This window comes from Bos indicus, chromosome 17 (genome assembly GCF_029378745.1).
Source record: "Bos indicus isolate NIAB-ARS_2022 breed Sahiwal x Tharparkar chromosome 17, NIAB-ARS_B.indTharparkar_mat_pri_1.0, whole genome shotgun sequence".
In the NCBI taxonomy this organism is placed as follows: Eukaryota; Metazoa; Chordata; class Mammalia; order Artiodactyla; family Bovidae; genus Bos; species Bos indicus.
The window spans coordinates 12,029,263-12,051,493 of record NC_091776.1 but is presented as its reverse complement, the minus strand read 5'-3'; the positions used below and the strand labels follow the sequence as shown (position 1 = coordinate 12,051,493).

The window sequence follows — 22,231 nt, the reverse complement described above, 5'->3', positions numbered from 1 at the left end:
TGTTAGTTACTTTGTGGAGGAAAGAAGCTGCCTGGAAATGCATTCCACTAGATATTAAAGAATGTATTTTCCTGATTTATAGTCAGGCTAGGCAGGGTTGTCTGAGAGGCAAGGAACCAATGGGGATATCCACTTGGACTTATGATTAATTATTATATATAAAGTGATGTTTTCCTATCAACCGACAGGCTAGAAAAAGAGACTACAGCTTGCCAGGTTAGCATCACGGGTCACAGATGTTGCCTCTGCATTTTCAGATTGTCTTATCCATTACAGACGGCATCTTCTCATTTAGAAACATAATTTGTTGTTATCGCAGATAAAAAAAAAAAGCTGACATTTCACTTGCAAGCCAAAGATTAGCATCAAGGCACAGGACTGCATGTGAGAGTACATTAAGATGGGGCTGTGCTGTCCCTGAATCAAGGACACCAGCCTTGAGCCGACAGAGCTGTAGATGGCGGCTGACTTCTGATCTTTATTATGCAAATGTGCAGCCCCGCAGCCCCGAGAGCCAGGCTGTTTAACCTCATCAGGGGAAATGTCACTGATCATTTCGGGTTCCAAATGTAGCACAAGCATTAGTACTATTATGTTATGATTATTATTATTTGTAGGGCATGATGTAAGCCTGAGCCCTCTGATTAAGCTGAGTTTCTACTTACTCAGGCCCTCTGGGGTCGAAAACCAAAGTCTTCTTGATATTAAACAAATAAACAAATGTATTTCGTTCTCTCTCTTTAATGCTAGCGGAGGGGGTGCTTCCCAGGGCTGGTGTCCTCCAGGCATGAGGAAGATGGTGAGAGTTTCACAGTGTCTAATTTCCACCCCCCAGCTGCCACCTCTTCTCCTGTCTCCTCCAGGACTTCTGCCTCGGGGACAGAAGTGTTTAGAGAAGCTGGGGCAGGAGAGGGGGGCAGATGTAAAGCTGGAAAATGGTGAGGAGGATGGAAAAGAGAGAGAGATACTTACTGCATGAGATTAGAGAAGAAAGGGCCTAAGGAGGGGAAAAGATCCTTCAGCCCTGGGCATGAGTCCCTGCTATCTAACTGAGCCATAAAGCAAACCGAGAAGGCTCCCGGATCTAAGAGGTGGAGACAAAAAGAGCTTGGAATCAAGCAACAAAGAAAAGGAAGTCAGCAAGAAGGGGAAAAGTCAGAGGCAGCTGATCTGCTGCCCAGGGTGACAGAAGGCGAAGGCTATGCCTCTCTGAATCCAGATTTCGGGACCTGAACCAGCAAGGTCCTACTTTCAGAAGAAAAGACTCTTGATGCGGGAAACTAGGAAAGAGAAGAACAACACACAGCTATAGTGAAATTCTGGAGCAGAAAATACAGCCCGAGTGTGTTCCCAGCCTGGCGCTAGGGAAAAGGTCCGGCTTTAACAAGGAGCCCAGGAGGGAGGCTGGTTCACTGCACAAATGGAGGCTCTAGATGCTTCTCTGAAGACCCCGAGAGACTCTCCACCTAGCCCCGAATCCTTCAGGTGTAAACGCTGACATCAGGGTCTCAGTCCAATTAAATCAGACTTCTTAGGAGTGGGGTCCATGCCCTTATTGTTTAAAGCACTCTGGGTGACTCCATTGGGCCGCCAGGGCCGAGAACTGCTGCCTTAGATTCGGATGGACATAAACTCCACAAACTCTTGCGTGTTTATTTTCTGCTGTATCCTCTGGCATTTAGGATAGCGCCTGACAGAGAGAAGAAGTTGAATATAGATTTACTACAAAAAAGTGGGTGAAAAGAGGCATTTCTGTGCTAGAAACAAGTATGGGTTTCGCTGGTAGCTCCATAGTATAAAGAATCCACCTGCAATGAGGGAGGCACAGGTTCAATCCCTGGGTTGGCAAGATCCCCTGGAGAAGGACCCACTCCAGTATTCTTGCCTGAGAAATTTCATGGATAGAGGAGTCTGGCGGGCTAAAGTCCATGGAGTCACAAAAGAGTCAGACACGACTGAGCAATTAAACAATAACAATAACCACAGCTGTATATAAGTAGGTCATTCAGGGCACCGTGCAGAGGTGGTACCTCCCAGCCCTCCAAGAGCCCTGCTGTCAGGGGTACGTTTGTCCCTTGTTGTCCCAGCACAAGCAGACACACAGATGTTGCACCCTAGATGTGGGTTCTTTAGTTGACATGAGATCAACAACCCTCCCACCCAAGGAGTTGGTCCAGTTGTCTTCCTCTGTTCTCCTGGGAGTGCTGGTGTGACCACACGGCTTTCAGAGAAGGGGCTCAAACTGCCACCCCACCATCGGCTTGCAGCCCACTATGGGCCATCATCTTTCTCCACCAGCAACTGAGAAAGAGTCAAGGATCACTTCTGGTGGCCTTTTCTTCCTTACTGTTCCTGATCAGGGTCTGGTCCTAAAGAGTTTGACAGAAGTGTTGGGTGACCTTTCCCTGGAGTCAGGAGACCTGTACCTTTGGCTGCTGGATGAGAGGATCCTCACGAAGCGAAGCGAAGGAGGAGCCCTGCATGTGGACTTGGATCTGAGTTATTTGGTGGAGGAGTGTCTCAGCAGCCTGTCTGCGGGATGGAAGCCAAGGGACTCTGACATCAGCTGCCAGACTTGTGTACCACTGACAAGAGCTGCAGAAGCGACATGTTGGAGCAGTGTGTGGTCCTTCCGCTAATTCCTGAGAGTCCTTCAGCAGATGCTTCGAGAGAGTGGCGTTACTGTGAGCCCACTTCAGACCGTGCATGACGCCCTGTGAAACGTTTGGGCTGGGGGAGAGGTTAGGATCGCATTGTTTATCTCCCTGTTTCCACCAAGAAACAAGGCGTAGGAAAAGAAAGACAATATTGGGGAGCAAGATGGGCCTCCATTTCAAACTTGACGTCACTACTGATGAACCCTAAAACTTCTGGCAAGTCTTTTGACTCAGTTGTCATGTTTAAAAAATGAAGATGATGCAATTTACTGGACCGATTTATCGTGAGCAATAGATCTTAGGGCAATTATGAAATCCTCTATTTTTTGAATCCTATGCAATTATTATTCCAATATTGGGCTCTGAGCTCTTTGAAGGCTTAGACAGCATTATTTTTTTTTTTCCTTTCCAGACTGAGTAGGTTTAATGGTGAACCCCAAAGGTACGTCCAAGTTGTAACCTCCAGAACCTGCAAAGGTGACTATGTGGAAAAATAATCTTTGCACATGTAATTGTGGATTTTGAGATGAGATCATCCTGGATTTAGGGTGGGCCCTGGCTTATTTGTTTGTGCTCAGTCACTCAGTCATGTCCAACTTTTCGTGACCCCATGGACTGTAGCCCGCCAGGCTCCTCTGTCCAAGGGATTTCCCAGGCACGAATGCTGGAATGGGTTGCCTACTCCAAGCATTGTCTTTTATCTTTGTGTCATTAACCTCTAACACAGTAAACAACTGGCACATAATAGATGCTTAAATGTAACCTTCTCAGAGCATTCTGCCCAAACACCTCCTCTCAGGACTTCCCAAGTTATTCATTACACTCTCTTGGTTTCCTTCAGAGCCTCAGAATGATATATCTGCTTGTGTACCATTTATCTCAGAATTAGATTGCAGTTTCCATGAGATGCGGACCTGGTCTGTCTGGATGGTCAGAATCTAGAGCAGTGCCGGGTGAAAAGTGGGTGCTCAAATACATTTGTCTAGTGGGGAAAGGGGGCTTTCCTCCTGGCTTAGATGGTAAAGAATCTACCTGAAATGACGGGGACCTGGGTTCGATTCTTGGGTTGGGAAGATCCTCTGGCAAAGGGAATGGTAACCCACTCCAGTATTCTTACCTTGGAGAATTGCATGGACAGAGGAGCCTGGTGGGTTACAGTCCATGCGGTCGCTCAGACACGACTGAGCGACTCACACACACACACACACACACACACAGGAGAAAGGAAGGAACGGCGTCTATTTTATTACTATTCGTGATAGGAGTGGTTGCAAGATGAACTGGAATCCATCCAAACTGAGAAAAGTTATTTGGCTCTGACCAGAAAGGTCAGAAGCAGGTTGAGTTTCCTCCTCAGAGTTCTGCGTGAGAACCTTTCTTCAGGGCCGGCGATTCCTAGGGCTTCCGCCAGGGGGCCCTTCCTGCTAAACTGAGCAGCGTGAGTGGTTTTCTGACGTGGACACAGGGCTGTCTCGGAGCCTGAACTGGGGCCTCTGGGGGGAGCCGGCGGGGGCCACACCCTCTCCTGGGCTCGGCACCAGGGGAAGGCTCCAGACGGCTCGGGCTGTGCGCCAGGCTGCTCGGTTCCAGTGGGAAAGCTGACCTTGGCCAGGAAGAACCAGGAAGAGGCACAAATGACTCATTGTCCCACATCCTCCAAGGTAAAAACCCAGCAGTGTGTGTGGCCTTTGGGGCTGGACGTTACTGCAGCCTTGGCTCACTTCGCAGCCAAAATAAAAGCCGTCGGCCAGCAACCCAGGCGCAGCCTAGGAATACAACCCATGGCTCGCTCCTCTTGTCCCCTTCCACACACTTCCCTGCCTTGAAAGTTCTTAAAACAACCTGTGTGATTTCCAGTTCTTAAAGTGGAGCACTATTTCCTTTTAAAGACTTAAGGCAGCCTGCATTTCCAGTCAGGGCCATGTGACACTTTTATGGCCTCGTGGAAGAAACTGGATCTGTTTTCAAGTCACGTGTGAAGAAGGTCTGGGTGAAAGGTGCTTTATTTTTATTCCGAAGTTTGGAGGCCAAGTCACTGCCATTTGTCAAACGTGCCGGTGCCTTCAGATTTCCACTAGAGGGCACTCTTGGAAAATATTTATATATTTTATTGCTCAGTCTAGGAAGTGCTGTTTTTTAAAAAGAAGGGGGCGGGGGACACCGGCAGCCCAGTGTAAATTTCAGAGCAAGCCCTTTGCCTTCTTCACCTGGAGCTATTCCTGATTCTTCCAGAAGCACAGCTAGAGAAGAAAGCTGGAGAACCCACAGGCAGCTGCTTCCCTCCTCGGTCGTTTTGTCCACAGGGGATGTAGCTGCCCGCTCCCCTCACCCCAAACCCCCTCCACGCCATAGGGGGGCAGCCCTGGCCTGCCTGGAGAATCCCCTTGGAAAGAGGCTTTAGAGATGCTAAATCTGGGGGCCTTTGGTTTGGTTGGGTGCCTTCCCTCACAAGCCAGCAGTGGCCGGAAATCCTCAGAAAAGTGCCAGGAAGGGTCAGAGGGGTGGCTGGGGCGTCAAACAATTAAAAATAGGGCTTCCGGGCAGGCAGCCATGGAGATCTGGCTCGATATGTAAATAAGTGTAAATAAGAGCAAGCCTCGGTGCTTGGGAGGACGCTGTGCACATTTTGTGCAGCTAGGGCCGTCTGGGGTGGTGGTAGGCTGTCTTTATTCAGTACAGAGCCCAATTTATTAAAAAAGTGTTTTTCCACCCAAAAAGAAAATAGTTCTATTGAGTTCCCTTGGTGGGGTGGGGGGTGGGGAAGCAGGAGATTCTTACAACATAGATTTCTCACTCGATGAATATGAGTGTCAGTGAATAAATTAGAGCTGATTTTCAGCCACTATAACCTTATTTCTGGAGCATGTTCGATATACAGTACTCAACTTTGCCATTCCTGAGATTTGTGCCACCTTTTAGGGTTGACCTTATTATTCCTGTGAGTGACCTCATTTCATTCTGGGATCAGCTCTGTGAGGTGGGTATTACCATCAACATCCCATTTTACAGAAGGAAACTAAACTCAGGGAGGAGCAGGGACACACAGGAACGGTCCACAGCCGGGGGTTGAGGTAGTTCAGTATCAGGTCCGTTTCAGCAGGAACGTTTTAATGAGCATGCGCCGTGTGCCAGGCTCAGCGCTAGGCGTGAACCGGATGCTGCTTCCTGCTGTTCCTCAGAAACAGGTTCTCCAAATGTCAGGGCAAACCTCTGACTTCACTTGGAACTGGTCCTCATTCTTCCAGAAACACAGCTAGAGAAGGAAGGGGGCAGTACAAAGGCAGCTGCTTTCTTTGTCCACGTGGGCATCTTCTTGGTTGTCGGAGCTCCTGTGGTTCCGGGTGGAGCCAGAAGGGGGCGCCCTTCCTTCGGGGTATGCCAGGTCAATCCGAGTAGACCAGGTGCCCGAGACCACAGCTTGCTCTAGGCTGTTCCAGGTAGGCAGGCATCTGTCCATTCCTCCTGGGACCCATCCCCCCTGCTGACCTTGGCCCCCTCTCTGCACACCCAAAGGTACAAACGACAAGGCAATCCGTAGAAGGCTCTGTCCAGGGTTTTGCCGTGCAGACTTCTTGTTCACTAATTCCTCTGTCTGGAGATTGGCTGAATTTGAAATAGCCCTGAGGCTCTCAAGAAGCAAGGTGACCATGGTGACTCCCAAAGAGTGCCCCTGTGGCCTAGGGCCTAGGGTTGTAGAGAAAACGGGAGAGCAAAGAGCCAAGAAGGGCTCTGGGTAGTGGTTCCCAAAGAGGTGCTTGGCAGATCAGCTTTTCCTTGAGCCCGTTCTGAACTTCTTTCTGGGAGCACGTATGAGTTTATAACTAAACACACAAGTGCACATGTGTGAACATACACACACACACACACACACATACATGAATGCATCTTTAAAACCCAGCTCCTTAGGTTCTCATTTGTTATTGTTTGCTAAGTCGTGCCCAACTCTTGCAACCTCACGGGCCGTAGCCTGCCAGGCTCCTCTGTCCAAGGGATTTTCCAGGCAAAAATAACCGGACTGGCTAACCATTCCCTTCTCCAGGGGATCTTCTCAACCCAGGGAGTGCACCTGTGTCTCTTGCATTGGCAGGCAGGTTATTTACCACTGTACTACCAGGGAAGTCCAAGTTCTCATTACTTATCTATTTTATACATAGTCGTGTATATGGTGTGGGGCTTCCCGGGTGGCCCAGTGATAATCAGCCTGTAATGCAGGAGACACCGGTTCTATCCCTGGGTCAGGAAGGTCTCTTGGAGGAGAGCATGGCAACCCACTCCAATATTCTTGCCTGGAGAATCCCCATGGACAGAGGAGCCTGATGGGCTACAGTCCATGGGGTCTCAAAGAGTCTGAAGCGACTGAGCACACACGCAGTGTATACAGTACAGACAAATACTGTTTGACTCCACATGTATGAGGTACCTGTGTCTGTGTGTGCCTAGTCGCTTCAGTCGTGTATGGCTCTTTGCGACCCTATGGGCTGTAGCCCACCAGGCTCCTCTGTCCATGGGGATTTTCCTGGCAAGAATACTGGAATGGGTTGCCATGCTCTCCTCCAGGGGATCTTCCTGACCCAAGGATCCAACCCATGTCTCCTGTGGCTCCTGCATTACAGGCAGATTCTTTACCGCTGACCCATGGGGAAAGGCCTAGGAGGTACCTAGAACAGTCAAACTCATGGAGTCAGAAAGTACTTTGATGGATGCCAGGGGTGGTGGCGGTGGGAGGGGGAATGGAGACTTAGTGTTTAACAGGGACCGAGTTTCTGTTTAGAAAGGTGGTGAAAAATCTGGGAGATGGATAATATGAGAGTTGCACAACAATATGAATGTACTTAGTGCCACTGAACTGTATAGTTAAATATGGTTAAAATAGTGTTTTATATTATGCAACTTTCACTGTGCACACACACAAAACCCCGGCTTGTCCGGGCAAACAACATAGGCTGAAACGGTGACTGCTCATACAGATATAGATTCTTCCCACTCCCCACACACACTTGGATGCAGCAGAGAATCTCTATCAAAACTGTTGATACCCGTGAACAGAAATGGATACAATAGAAAGTCTCCATTTGATCGTACCAAGGTGTCTAAAAGAGTGGCAACAGTGCGGATGCAAATTGGGGTACCTGGGGGGCTACTTTCTGCTTCAGAACCCTGTGAGGAGATGGCAGGAGAATGGGGGAGCGCAGAGTGAGAGAGGCAGGAGCAGCGGCTCCGGCCTGCTGCCAGTGGTCCGCAGCTTCGGTCTCTTCTCCCGGATTCATCCCAACAAGGGGTGGGGTCAAGCTCAGGTCTGGACACCACAGGCCCCTGTCCTAACAGGCAGGGCTGGGGAGTGGACCCAGAGAGGAGGAAGAAATGGCTTTCCCCAGACACATAAGTGCGGCAGTCGATTTCTTGATTCAGGGCTCTGATCGGTGGCTCAGAAAGGCCCTCCACACATCTTGGCCGGCTTTTCCCCAAAGCCAGCTGAGCCCCGGAGGCGCGGGATCCGGGATTCACGCTCGCAAGCCCGTCTCCGGCGCTGCAGCCGACGCGGGTCGTCAGAAGGGGCAGTGGGTACGGCCCGCCCCCTGCTGGCCGAGGGGATGCGGCCGCGGACCGGGAGGATGCTCTCCCACGGCCCCGGGGGCGCCTTCTGCCCAGAGTCGCCGAGTCTCGGGAGGGATGACCCAGGAGGCGTTGGAGGAAGTACACCCCGGACCAGGGCACTCTCCGCGGCTCAGACTCGGGACACTCGCCGCTGTAGCTTTCACCACCCGGCAAGGGGAGGGGTTTTGAAGTTCGCAGCTGAGGCCGACCACCCTGTGCGTTTGCCAGAACAATCCAGGGTGGTGGGAATTCCTCCCCCTTGGTGTGGTGAGGAGAGCCCAGTCTACTGCTGCTGCTGCTAAGTCGCGTCAGTCGTGTCCGACTCTGTGCGACCCCACAGACGGCAGCGCACCAGGCTCCTCTGTCCCTGGGATTCTCCAGGCAAGAATACTGGAGTGGGTTGCCATTTTCTTCTCCAATGCATGCACGCATGCTAAGTCGTTTCAGTTGTGTCCGACTCTGTGCGACCCCATGGACAGCAGCCCACCGGGCTCCCCTGTCCACAGGATTCTTCAGGCAAGAGTACTGGAGTGGGTTGCCATTTCCTTCTCCAGAGCCCAGTCTGGGGTGGGGCGGGGTGTTCAATAAGCACTCTAAGGAGGGTCTGTGCTCAGAAAGAGGAAGCGTCTTTCTTAGCTTCGGATGCCTTTCGGCTGATGCCTTAGATGGTTCTAAAAGGGAAGAAGGGAGGCGAAATGAAAATACCCTTAGAGGGGATTGTCCCCAGTGCCCCTTAGCTGGAGAGCTAGTGGTGGAGCCGCGCTACCTACACCTTCCCGGGAGGCGTTTGGCCCTCACCCCAAGCTCCACACCGCCCCCCCGCCCCCCCACCGCCCCCCCGCCCCCCCACCGCCCCCTGCAGCCTCCTCCTGCGCTGCCGCGGAGGATAAAATGGTCTAATGGCTTTTTATTCTGTTGTGATTTTTGGCCGCTCTTCTTTTGATGCTGCAGACTCAGGTTTTCTCAGTTGTTCCATGACTTCAGACTACTTGCTAAACAATGTCCTCAGAGGGAAAAACAAACCTCGATTAATAAAGTGCTCATGAAAGGGCAGCGATGAGGGAGCTGTCAGGCCTCCCAAGCGGAGAACGCTGAGATGCGGGCTGGCCTGGCCTCAGAGACCCTGGCGGCCGTCGCGTGACTTCTACTCCGTCTCCACGGAGTCCGGGGCCGCTGAGCGCCAAGTGTGAGGTGGACACTTGCCTGCTGCATGGAGACAGAAACTCATTTGCCGTCTGTCAGGCAGCCTGACACGGAGCTGCTAATGATTTTCTGTCAGCCCAGGCCTGGCTGGATTTGAACCAGTGACCCAGAGGTAAAAGGCCCCGATGTGCAGGGCTCCCTTTACAATAACTGGCCTGCCTCGGCCTCCTTTTGCCTGGCCACTGTGCTGTGGTTCCTCTTCCCCCGTGTTCTTCTCATCCAATTGAGTTTTGGTTGGACCCTAGCTTAGCATTGGGGGTTCCCTGGTGGCTTAGTTGGTACAGAATCTGCTTGTAACGCAGGAGACCCAGGTTTGATTCCTGGGTCAGGAAGATACCCTGGAGAAGGAAATGGCAACCCACTCCAGTATTTTTGCCTGGAGAATCCCATGGACAGAAGAGCCTGGCGGGTTGCAGTTCATGGGGTCACAAAGAGTCCTCCCCCACTCAGTGACCAACACTTCAGCTTAACATTTGGGGCTGAGTGGTTAATGTCCTAGGAGGGCAAGCTGGGGTGCGTTTTTGTCCTGAGGGGAGGGGAGATGGAACGCAGTTGAAGGGCAGAGGGGCAGGGCCTGCTTGATTGGCCTGGGACCAAAAACCACCTGCTCCTCCCAGGCTCTGCCTGGCCCTGACCTCAGGACTTTGCATGCATATAGAGATGGCCCCCACAGTAAAGATGACAGCAAGAAGTGTACCTCTGGAGGGGTTCCGAGGCCTAGGTGCTCTCGGTCTCAACTACTCTGAGGTTGACATTGTCAACAGTTTTTTTTTTGCTGGTAGTTTTCATGAAAAAAAAAAAAACAACAACAACCAAACAAACTCTCAAGAGCCATAAATGGAATCAAACAGCATTTGTCTGCACTTAATGCATCAGTGCTGGAGACATAAGGGATGTGGGTTCGATCCCTGGGTCAAGAAGATCCCCTGGAAGAGGAAATGGCAACCCACTCCAGGATTCTTGCCTGGAGAATCCCATGGACAGAGGAGCCTGGTGGGCTACAGTTCATAGAGTTGCAAAGGGTCAGACATGAATGAAGCGACGTAGCATAGCACACACAATAGATAAATAAACAATTGAAGAAATTCAGTAGACAAATGAAAACTAAGGGCGGTGTCTCACGGTGCTGGGAGAGGGGTGGGTGATGGTGGGAGCCTGCGGATCAGGAGTCAGCAGTGTAGAGGGGGAGGGAAGCGCAGGTGCTGGCCAGGTCAGTGCTCCAGGTGGAAATGCAGGCTTTGCCACTTACAAGCTATGATATGGGAGCCTCCACTTTCCTATCTATGAAATGGGAGTAATTGTGTGTGTGTGTGCACTCAGTTGTGTCCGACTCTTTTGAAGCTGCATGAACTGTAGCCTGCCAGGCTCCTCTGTCCATAGAATTCTCCAGGCAAGAATACTGGAATGGGTAGCCATTCCCTTCTCCAGGGGATCTTCCTGACGCAGGGATCCAACTCGTGTCTCCTGAATCTCCTGTATTGGCAGGTGAATTCTTTACCACTGCGCCACTTGGGGAGCCTGAGAATAATTATACCAGTATAAAAAATCTTCATAGGATTGCATGGGACCTTTCCTGTAAAGCGCTGAGCAGAGCACCCAGCACATGATAGATGATTGATAAATGTCAGCAAGGGGCTCCTGAAAGGGAGAAGGGGTTATGGGAGGAAAAAAGAACAGTGGATAACAGCGGCAGTGGGATGAAGAAGGTCGAGATTAAGGAGAGGTTTTTGCAGATAGAAGCAAAGGAATTTGATCATCAGCTGAATAGGAAAAGTGAAATGGAAAGGCCAAGGGGAGGACCCCTGGACCTGGTTGCTATGACAACTCAGGAAGCTGGTTGGGGAGGATGGTGTGTAGGGGAAAGAGGTTCCTGACTTCCTTCAGGATGTGTGCCTTAAGGATACCCATGGGTGGGGGATGTCCAAAGATGAGCTCAGGGTTACCGGGCTGGGAGCACTGGCTGACTCAGAGTCGTGGCTGGTGCTGCAGGAGTGGCTCCCAGTGGGAGTGCATGGGGGTGGGAAGAAAGATCGGAGACCGGGGTGCCTGGAAGGGTCCACGTGAAAGGGTGAGAGGGAAGGGGGCCTGTGAACAGGACAGCCAGATGCTCCAGGAGCATCCAGAGAGGTGAAGCTGAGCATCCCCCTGAGAGGTCACAAGAGGACAGCCCCAGAGCAGCCGTGCAGTCAGCTCTGGTCGGCCGGGCGTTAGCAAACTAGAATGCATACGGGGCAGCTCTGTGAGCTGCATTCTCAGGGGCTTGTCAGCCAGACTCAGCACTGCTGGAGGAGTTGGCCAAAATTTCTGTGTGGAGTTTTTTGGAGTAAGTAGAAACAAGCAAGATCCAGGCAGCAATGGTGGGCTGGAAAGGCCTTTCGGTTCCTGCTGGAGGCCAGGGAGGGCTGTAGCCAACTTACAATTGAGAATCAGGCGTCTTCATTAACTGACCGAGGGATTCGCGTCCAGGTCACGTCCTGACTGGACTGGGGACTCTTGATGGACTGCCTAATAGAACATTTGCATAGATTAGAAGTCACGTGGAATAGACCCTGACACTGGACCCCACATGTTCGATATAGTTTACCCAGGTCCCATCGTGTGGAACCATAATAATAGCTTGTCACTGAATGGTTCTTACCAAGTGCCAGGCACCATGACAAGCCCTGTGCATCTGCCATGCTGTCCTAGTAACACACCTATGACCTTACGCAGTTCTCTCTTTGGCTTCGTGAGCAGAGAAGTGATACACGTGGTATTTTGCTAGTGAAATAAACAGAGAGAGACAAACGCTGCATGGTATCAGTTATGCTAAGCTGCTTCAGTCGTGTCTGACTCTGTGTGACCCAGTGAACTGCAGCCCTCCAGGTTCCTCTGTCCATGGGTGAACTCGAAAAAGTAGAACTCATAGAAGCACACAGTAGAAAAGTGGTTGTCAGGGGCTGAGGGAGTAGGGTTGAGGAGGTTGGTAAAGCAGTTGCTGTTGTTGTTCAGTCGCTAAGTTGTATTTGACTCTTTTCTACCCCATAGACTGCAGCCCACCAGGCTCCCCTGTCTTTCTCTATCTCTGGAATTTGCTCAAATTCATGTCCACTGAATCATGGACAATGGTTCGCATCAATGGTTAGTGATGCTATCTAACCATTCCATCCTCTGACACCTCGTTCTCCTTTTGCCCTCAATCTTTCCCTGCATCAGGGTCTTTTCCAATGATCTTTTCACAGCAGGTGGCCAAAGTATTGCAAGGAGATCTGCAAAGAGATCCAACCAGTCCATCCTGAAGGAAGTCAACCCTGAATATTCATTTGAATATTCATTGAAAGGACTAATGCTGAAGCTGAAGCTCCAATACTTTGGTAGAAGGGTACAGACTTTCTATTATAGGATGAACACGGTCTGAGGATCTAATGGACAGCTTGTTGTAGTTGATAATACTGTGTTGTGTAACTGAATTTGCTAAGAGACTAGATATTAAGCAACCTATGTGAAGTGAAGGATATGTTAATGAACTTAATTGTGGGAATTCTTTCACAAACGCTTCAGATAGCTTACAGTTTTGTCAATTATACCTCAGTAAAGCTGGAAAAAACGTAAAAAGGGTGACAGTGATGTTAACAAGAATAACCACCACCACTATCACTATCCCTGGTGGCTCAGACAGTAAAGAATCCGTATGCAATTCAGGAGACCTGGGTTCAATCCCTGGGTTGGGAAGATCCCATGGAGGAGGGCATCCCACTGTGGTAGTCTTGCCTGGAGAATCCCCAAGGAAAGAGGAGCCTGGTGGGCTGCAGTCCTTAGGGTTGCAAAGAGACACGACTGGATGACTAAGCACAGCACAGCACATCACTATCACTTGGGCCATCAGATATCCCGCTGGGCTGTCTTTTCTCTTTGGCCTGTAGCCAGGTGCTGGGCCCTCTTCCTCTCGTTTGTTCCTCTTCTCCCAATTCTTGGACCTCTCAGTCCCCTTCCTCATACTGTCGACTCTGGCTCAAAATTCCTCTCATGTCAATGAGGGGCCAGTCAGATTCCCTGATCTCCCCCCTAGGATGTCCTTAGAGACGCTTCTCAGCCAGAAGCTGTTTTGCTTGTCAAGTGTACCAAGGTTCAGAAATGAATTATGCTGTCTGCTCAAGATGTGGAAGAGGTAGCCGTGGCTCGTGCCTCATGCATGTTAGAACTTCCAAGTGTGATTAAAATCAAATGGACAGGGCTTCCGTGGTGGTTCAGTGGTTAAGAATCCACCTTGCAATGCAAGGGACATCAGTTTGATTCCGAGTCCGGGAGGATCCCACATTTCTGGGAGCAGCTAAGCCTGGGTGCCACAACTCCTGAACTACCTTAGTGCCCAGGTGCCACAAGTACTGAAGCCTGTGCTCCTGCAGCCAGTGCCCTGCAGCAAGACAGACCACCGCAGTGAGAAGCCGGTGCTCGGAACGAGGAGGAGCCCACACTCGCTGCAGCTAGAGAAAGCCCCAGCGCAGAGACAAAGACCCACCACAACCAAAACATTAAAAAAAAAATCTTAAAAAAAAAAAAGTACAGTTAAAAGTATGAACAGCGCTGCATTCCTGGTCCCAGGAGTCACCACTGTTAAGTGGACTACAAATGGTTAAAATGTGCCCACTTAATTTTGTGACCTTACCAAGCCACTTAGTCTGGAACTGTTTCTCATCTATACAATGGGGATAATGCTACCTACCTAACCCTACCTGGAATAGTGCCCGGCCTAAAGAAAAAGCTCAATAATGTTACTTAATCACCCTTCTGAACACTTTGTGTAGTGTCCCTACACATCTGTAATATATATTTTAACTAATGAAAAAGAATAGAACCTATGAAACTAGGATGACAAAACTATTTTTTCCTGAAATTTATTCTTCCTCCTACTCAATAATATATCGTCATTACACAGTAATCTACCCTTATTTCTTTGAATGCCTAAATCATGTTCTATAGTAAGAACATACCATTGAGTATTTAAACATTTCCTTGAGTTGGGGAATTGGGGTGACCTATTAGCATTATCAATGCTCTGAAAACATCTTTGTCAACAGATCCTTGGGCTCTTACCTGTTTCTGGATTCACAGAAAGGAAGGAGCTGAACTGAAGAACATGTATATTTAAACTTCTGATCGTATGACTGAATAGCCCTCCATAAAATTCCATCCCCACTTATGCTCCCCCTAGGAGGGCATGAGGTCCCTCTCTCCAAACCCTTCTCAATATTTGAATATTATCAAGATTTAAACTTTTTGTCAATCCCATAGGTGAAAACTAGTATCTCATTTAAATGAATACTTCTAGTCTCTGGTAAGACTGAATATTTAAAAATGTCTGTTATGCAATTTGTATAAATTGCCCACTCACAAAGGTTGCCTGTTTTGTTAGCATAGAAAGAAGAGTCACGACTCCCTGATGTTTCGGCTACAGCTCGTTCAGGACACACCTGAACCCTCATATTGCCTGGCTCCAATGTCCCGTGTAGGAATGTGAGCTAGCTCAACAAGAGGAAAGTCACAGCCGTCAGCCCCAAGCAAGTTCAGGAAGTCAGAGAATGAGCAAACATCTGAACATCTGTGAACTTGAATGTAGAGGGGAGAAGGGAGGAGAAGGTGGCGGCGGGGCGGGGGGAAGAGGGAGAGATGGTAACAGGGCAGGTTGGTGGGGGGGGGGGGGGGCGGTTACCAGGAAGGGAGAGTGAGAAATTCCAGGTTGGAGGGTGACTGGGAGATGGGTGGGAACAGGATGTCTAATCTTCTTTTTGTTTCCCTAACATCCCATTTTAAGTTTGTGTACTGTGCCCTGCCCCCCCCAACCCCGCCCTGCAAACTCAGTGTATCCAAGGTTCCGTAGAAATCAAGGAACTGGAACAATTCCATGTGTGGGTGAGGAGTCTGAGATGCTGGAGGCCTCAGTGGGGTGGGGGGGTCTGGGATATTCTAGGGGACCCCCCCACCCCGTGACTCGGCTCAGCCCTACGACTTTAGGGCTCTTGCCTGCATCTGTGTTTATAGGCACATTGGCACTGACCCATGGTTAGAGTGACATTTAATGTTTAATACAGTTTCTCATTGTTTGCTCTACAGATAAGTTCTCCAGGGTCTATGAGAAACTGTTTTCCCTTTAAGTGATGTTAATATTTTACTCACATTTGAGAAACTGCTCTGTAGTATAAATAAGATTAGTTGCTTTGCTGAAGAGAATAAACTCTTATAAGACCTTTCGTATATATCTGCATAAACCAATACTATGACAGTTATAATTTGTATCTAGCCTTTATAGTAAGTATGTCAGAATTCTGATAAGGAAAACCCTTTATTTTTATGCATATTAAGTATTCACTAATTCAGATCAATCTGAGCTGATTTAGCCTGAATTGTTGAGGGTTTATTGTTCTGTCAAAATATAAAAGATGAAAGCTGTTTGTGTATCACACTGCAGTCTCAACTTGGAGAGCTGGTATTTACACAGCTCTGAAGCCATGCCTTTCTCTTAGCTGCACTCAGGAAAGCAGTGCTTCTTGGCCTCTCGGTGAAGATCAAGTGTAGTGTGGGGGGCTGCCCAGGTGGCACAGTGGTAAAGAATCCACCTGCCAATGCAAGAGATGCAAGAGACACAGGTTTGATCTCTGGGTGGGGAAGATCCCCTGGAGTAGGAAATGGCAACCCACTGCAGTATTGCATGAAAAATTCCATGGACAGAGGAGCCTGGTGGACTATACAGTCCATGGTGTTGCAGAGTCGGACACGACTGAGTGACTGAGCACAGAATAGGAACAGTAGCAAAAAAAGGACAGTTTTCCTTGTAACTTAGTAATGATCTATGTGTAGGTAAGAGCTCTCATAATTATGAAAGTTCTTGTCCTACCTCGTAAGGTCACAGTTTGGAAAATGATATTTTTGGGGGTTATAAATCTGAGTCAGGCACTGTGTTAGGCACAGGAGAAAAACAAACAAGGCCCGCGTTGGAGGAGACAGAAATGTAAAGTGATGATTAGACCAGCAAAGGTTTTAGAAGACTTGAGGGACTCCTTCTAAGGGCATGTCAACAGGGAGTAAGTCTAGCACTGGTTGGGCAAGAAGGAAAGCTTCCTGGAGGAGGTGGCATTTCCGCCAGCCTTATAGGGAAGCCAAGACAGCAAAACAAGAGCACAAAGATATGGAATTCTGCACAAGGTGCGTGCGTGCTAAGTCGCTTCAGTCGTGTCAGGTTCTGTGCGACCCTGTGGACTGTAGCCCCCCCTTGCTCTTCTGTTCATGGGATTCTCGAGGCAGGAATACTCTCGAGGGTTGCCATGCCCACCTCCAGCAGATCTTCCTGACCCAGAGATTGAACCCAGGTCTCTTATGTCTACTGCACTGGCAGGTGGATTCTTTACCACTAGTGCCAACTGGGAAGGCCTATCTATACCAGGTACTCACCCATACAGATACTCCAGGTTTGGAAAGGGCATTCTGCGTTCTAGGGGTCTACCTTTCTTACCCTTGAAAAAATTGACAAGGCTGGAAAAAACTCAGATCACCTATATTCTGTCCCTTCTGTTGAGTATGTTTCTCTTGGTTCTCAACCCCGATGCTGAGAAAATCTCTAACTAGCAAGGGCTAACTTCTGGATTTTAACAGTATGGCATGGTGGGGGGTTACTGAGATGGATACATGGGAAGACTATGGAACTTATATCCATTTTACTACAGATAATATAAGAGGATTGGAATGAATTAAAAAAAAATCAACAGATAACTTGAAAGGCATTATGAGTGTACTTGAAACCAGGTCAAAAATAAGCCACAGGTTCTCTTGTGATTTCTGAAACATCTTTGTTTAATCATAGAATTATTTTCATCTTCCATTCATCATAAATAATCCACTTCATTACTTCACCAATCCTTTTAAAAAAATTTGGTATTTAGCATAAACACTGAACATTAGCCAGAGGTGTGTTAGTTTTAACCAGAAGAGGGAAGAATAAAAAGAACCCACAAAATTTGAAAACTTAGAAAAGAGCACAGGAAAAGATGAATATTCTCACCCATTTAAAAAATAGAATTTCATAAGAGCCATTAAAAAAATCCAGGTGGAAAAATGAGCAAACATAAATATAATGTAGTTCTTTCATAAATACACTTAGACAAAACAAATGTGTAAACCAGTGCGTGGACATATTTCAAGATATGAATAATTAAATCCCAGTAAGCAGGAATTAAAAATAAAATCTGATTTTATTTTTTTGTCCTTTATGGAAAAATATGCACAGCATTTGTGTAAAAAAAGAAATAGGCATAAACATATCAATAAAGCCACCAAAACTCACTATGTAAAGATTATTTGAAAACAGAAGACACTTTTTTAAAGCAAAAGATAAAATGTTATAGCATTTTTAGTCGAATTTTATCCCATAGTCACACCTACTATAGGTGAAAGACAACAGAGGTAGATCAGTTGAGGGAAAAAAATCAGAATTCTAATACTAGGCTGAAGACTTTTATGATAGCTCAGACAGACAATTCCATTTACTCTGAAATTCAAAGAAGTTTGTAGGAAAAAAACATAAAAACCTTTCTGTGCTGCATATGTAAGCATCAAAAATACCAAGCAAAATTGCTGTAGTTTTAGACACAAGTGAATTTCTTGACAACAGGAATTCTTGACAAATAGCCTGTTTAGCATAGATTTTTGCAGGGTCTGGCACTAGCCTTAAAACTTACACCGAGGCTAACTCTTGTGAAATTTATGAGTTTCAATGACATTGAAATGACTCAGAAGTAACACAAGATAAGAGCTGGCAGTAACAGTAATGTACATTTATGATATTGGTAAACACGGTGAGCTTCTAAGGAATGACTCTCTGTTATTGATAAAATAACAACAAAACAGCTGCTAAAGATATGATGTGGCCTCAGTGCAACTCCGGATGCCAGTGTCATCTGTTAAATCATGAAAAGTAGAGAGGTGTGACAGAATGGTGTGCCGGAAGCAGAGAAAAAGTGTTCCCTCATTTCTACAAAGCAATGACTTTATTCTCTAACTGGGTCGTGAAAGCTCTTCCAGCCACAGCAGAAGCAACTACTGGCTAGTCCATGGCAAGCTGATGCCAATTTGGGAACTAATTGTACTTGCTGTTTTGCTTAATGAATGGTTTTGCATCTTCTGTGTCTGTTTTTCTTTCCACATAGCTAGACACAATGTGTATATGTAACATTTGTTTGCCTCTGTGACCTTTATATTTTCATTTATTCATAACAGCAATGTGATTTAATTTTTTTTAAAAATGTTGCAAACATTTGTCAAATCTGCCAAGGAAAATTCTCATTAATAACGTTTCAAATGCCTTAAGTGTACTTGATTCAAAGATGTAACAGGCTGCTTCTGGCTAAAAGGGGAAATTTGTGCTCAGCACATCAGTGTAACAGGAAGACAATTTTGGTCTCAGTTATGGAATGTGGAATAATCCATCATTAATTTTGCCAGTCAAGCTAATTGTAACATTTTGGTGTCTCACATTTGGCTTTTGGGAGTTGCCAAGTGTGCTGGAAAACAGGTAAGAAAGAAATGATGGAAGAAAAAGGGAAAACATTTGAAATATAATTTGAAAAAATCCTGAAACCCAAATCCTGTAGTTTAATCTCAAAACCTCATGTACTTTGACTCATAACTCAAACATCAGGCCCTTTCTTTGAAGCAGCTTATAATAAATTTAAGACACAGAACACCACAGTCTCTTATAATGGAACTGAGGAATTTCTGTGTGGAAACTATTTGAAGGAATGTCTTAAAAAATGATATCAAGAAATGCAGATGACTTATATGCTTTTCAGCAGCTATTCAATCTATGACCCCTGCTGAGTTGATAAGGAAGAGGCATGTCACAGTTGCAGAAAAAGAAAGAATCATGTGGTAAATCAAATAAGATTTTGGAAATATTCACTGTCACGGGAAGGGCATTTTCCTGATGATGTGACCTCATTTCAAACAGTACAGTAACTAGGAGAGAGCTGTAGTGCACGAAGATGGTACGAGGAAAACGTGTTTGTTTTTTTGTCACTTTCAACGGCCGTTTTCTGCGTTAGGAAAAAAGGAAATTAAACAACTCCAAAATACTGTACCACCCCTGGCAGTAACCAACTAAGTAGGTTTTGGAAATAATGCTCTCGTCAAATACATTTTAAGGCACTTTAAACAGTTATATCATATTTTTTGTGTGTAAAAAAATAAAATATGCATCGCAGCAACGTTCACAAATACAAGTCTTCAGAACTGTTAAGTACAATCCTGTACATATATACATGGCTGCGGAACGACCGCCTCCTCTGTTATACTGTTGGCCTCATCAATTTCACTCCCTGCAAGAAAGGAAAACATGACATTTAGAGCTGGACTGTATCCACGAACAATGTGAGATCATCAATTAACACCAGATAATTTATGCTACAAGGAAGAACAAGAGGCCCGCCTAGACAGCATTATACAACCCATGATCCAAACTCCTGGATCCAAACAAATTTACCCGCCCACCTCACTGGCCACAGCCTCTGGCATGTCCCCTTGCCTGGCATGGCTGCTCATCTCATCTGCTGTGTGCTAGATGGTCCCTGTGGGTCTTAGTATTATCAGCAAAGCGGAGGAGACACTCGTGGATACCCTTACGATGGACACTTTCTATTTATTTTTGTGGCCAGATGGGATGGCTAAATAATTTTCAAGACTTCTGGATGACTCCACATTAGCCGGTGACCTCCTGGTTTGGAGTGGTTTCTGTACAAATGGGAAAAATGAGTGGCGTTGTCCAGTTTAGTCTCCCTTTTGGACATGCTTCTGTTACTCTGTAGGGTAAATCCCAGAGCTTTTACACGTTTAGAAGAAAACTTCATCCTGATTAATTTGCAGTTTACTAGGGGTGCATATTATTGATGGAATACTGGGAATTTCAAAAAATTTTCTTCATTCTTTGTCAAAATTGATATCTATAAATTCTAGAGTATTGTGTACATACACATTGTTAGCCATGAGCATGAATACAAGTGGAAGTTTTCAAAGGGGAAAAAGTAAAAGAAAAAAAGGTTATTAAACCACTCCTCTAGCAACTCTGAGTGGGAAGCGCCCAGCCTGGCGTGGCCCCAGCACAGAATGCTGTTTGCTTACGTTTTGTTCAGTAACAAGACAAGTGAAGGTGCTGGACGCTACTCTCTCAGAATCCTGGGGACCTAGGGCTCACCTTCTAAAAGCAGTCTTGTAGTGGGGGAGAGCAGTTATGACAGCTTGGGATTTATATATACACACTGCTGCTGCTGCTAAGTCACCTCAGTCGTGTCCGACTCTGTGTGACCCCATAGACGGCAGCCCACCAGGCTTCCCCGTCCCTGGGAGTCTCCAGGCAAGAACACTGGAGTGGGTTGTCATTTCCTTCTCCAATGTATGAAAGTGAAAAGGGAAAGTGAAGTCGTTCAGTGATGTCCGACTCTTCGTGACCCCATGGACTGCAGCCCACCAGGCTCCTCCGTCCATGGGATTTTCCAGGCAAGAGTACTGGAGTGGGGTGCCATTGCCTTCTCATATACACACTACTATATATAAAATGGATAAACAACAAGAACCTAGCTGTATAGCACAGGGAGCCTATAGTGAATATCTTGTAATAACCACAGGGAGGCCTGGCGTGCTGCAATTCATGGGGTCGCAAAGAGTCGGACACGACTGAGTGAGTGAACTGAACTGAACTGAACCTATAATGGCAAAGAATCTGAAAAAGACTACATATTCTTATTCTTATATGTAATCGAATCGTGTTGCTGTACACTTGAAACTAACACAGCATTGTAAATGAACTGCAATAAATTAAATAAAACAATCTTGTGTTTTTGTTTGGAGCATCATCGTGGTGGACAAATAGACCAAGGTTCAAGTCCTAACTCTTGCTGACTACACTACCCATATAACTCTGGGCCAGTTGCTCAGCTCTCTGGGCCTAGTTCCCATGTGTTCCGTGGGGATGACGGAGCTTGCTACAAACAGTTGTAGAGAATCCCAGACTTCAGGGATGATGACAGTGACCGTATCAGCTGGCTTTTGTCAAACACCTGCCACGTAATCCTCCATAACGGTAAAGAGCAGGTGTTATCATGAGTCTTAGAGTGGCAGAGCCAGGTACAGAGAAGTGAAGAAGCACGGCCAGGGTCACGGGGGCAAGGGGGCAGAACGGGCAGCCGGGCTCGAGGGTCCACACTCTGAACCTGGTGAAGGCTGGACGTGCTTAGCATACGTGGAGCTTAACAGGTGGTGGCGGGGCTGTTCTGTTTTCAGGACACTTAGGACATGAAACTGAGAGACTTTATTTTCCTGGGCTTCAAAATCACTGCAGATGGTGACTGCAGCCATGAAATTAAAGGACGCTTGCTCCTTGAAAAAGAAAAGCTACGACCAAACTAGACAGTATATTAAAAAGCAGACTCATTGCTGACAAAGGTCTGTCTAGTCAAAGCTATGGTTTTTCCAGTAGTCATGTATGGATGTGAGAGTTGGACTATAAAGAAAGCTGAGCGCCGAAGAATTGATGCTTTTGAACTGTGGTGTTGGAGAAGACTCTTGAGAGTCCCTTGGCCAGCAAGGAGAGCCAACCAATCAATCCTAAAGGAAATCAGTCCTGAATATTCATTGGAAGAACTGATGCTGAAACTCCAGTACTTTGGCCACCTGATGAGAAGAACTGACTCATTGGAAAAGACTCTGATGCTGGGAAAGATTGAAGGCAGGAGGAGAAGGGGATGACAGAGGATAAG

The 22,231-nt window shown here is 47.2% G+C and overlaps 1 protein-coding gene and 1 long non-coding RNA gene across 5 annotated transcripts in view; one reads left to right on the top strand and one right to left on the bottom strand.

Annotated features, from left to right (window-relative positions):
- Window positions 1-4,134: 4,134 nt before the first annotated feature.
- The window catches only part of LOC139176686 (uncharacterized), a 69,084-nt gene continuing 50,987 nt past the window's right edge, over window positions 4,135-22,231 (top strand). The window contains exon 1 of the long non-coding RNA XR_011561089.1: window positions 4,135-4,318. This is a non-coding gene — a long non-coding RNA (uncharacterized lncRNA). The remainder of the gene's footprint in view (window positions 4,319-22,231) is intronic.
- The window catches only part of SLC10A7 (solute carrier family 10 member 7), a 323,368-nt gene continuing 318,795 nt past the window's right edge, over window positions 17,659-22,231 (bottom strand). For all 4 annotated transcript variants that reach the window (XM_070769031.1, XM_070769030.1, XM_070769029.1 and 1 more), the window contains one exon: window positions 17,659-19,798. In XM_070769031.1, coding sequence (XP_070625132.1) covers window positions 19,769-19,798 — 30 coding nt within the window. In that variant the 3' untranslated portion in view covers window positions 17,659-19,768. The remainder of the gene's footprint in view (window positions 19,799-22,231) is intronic.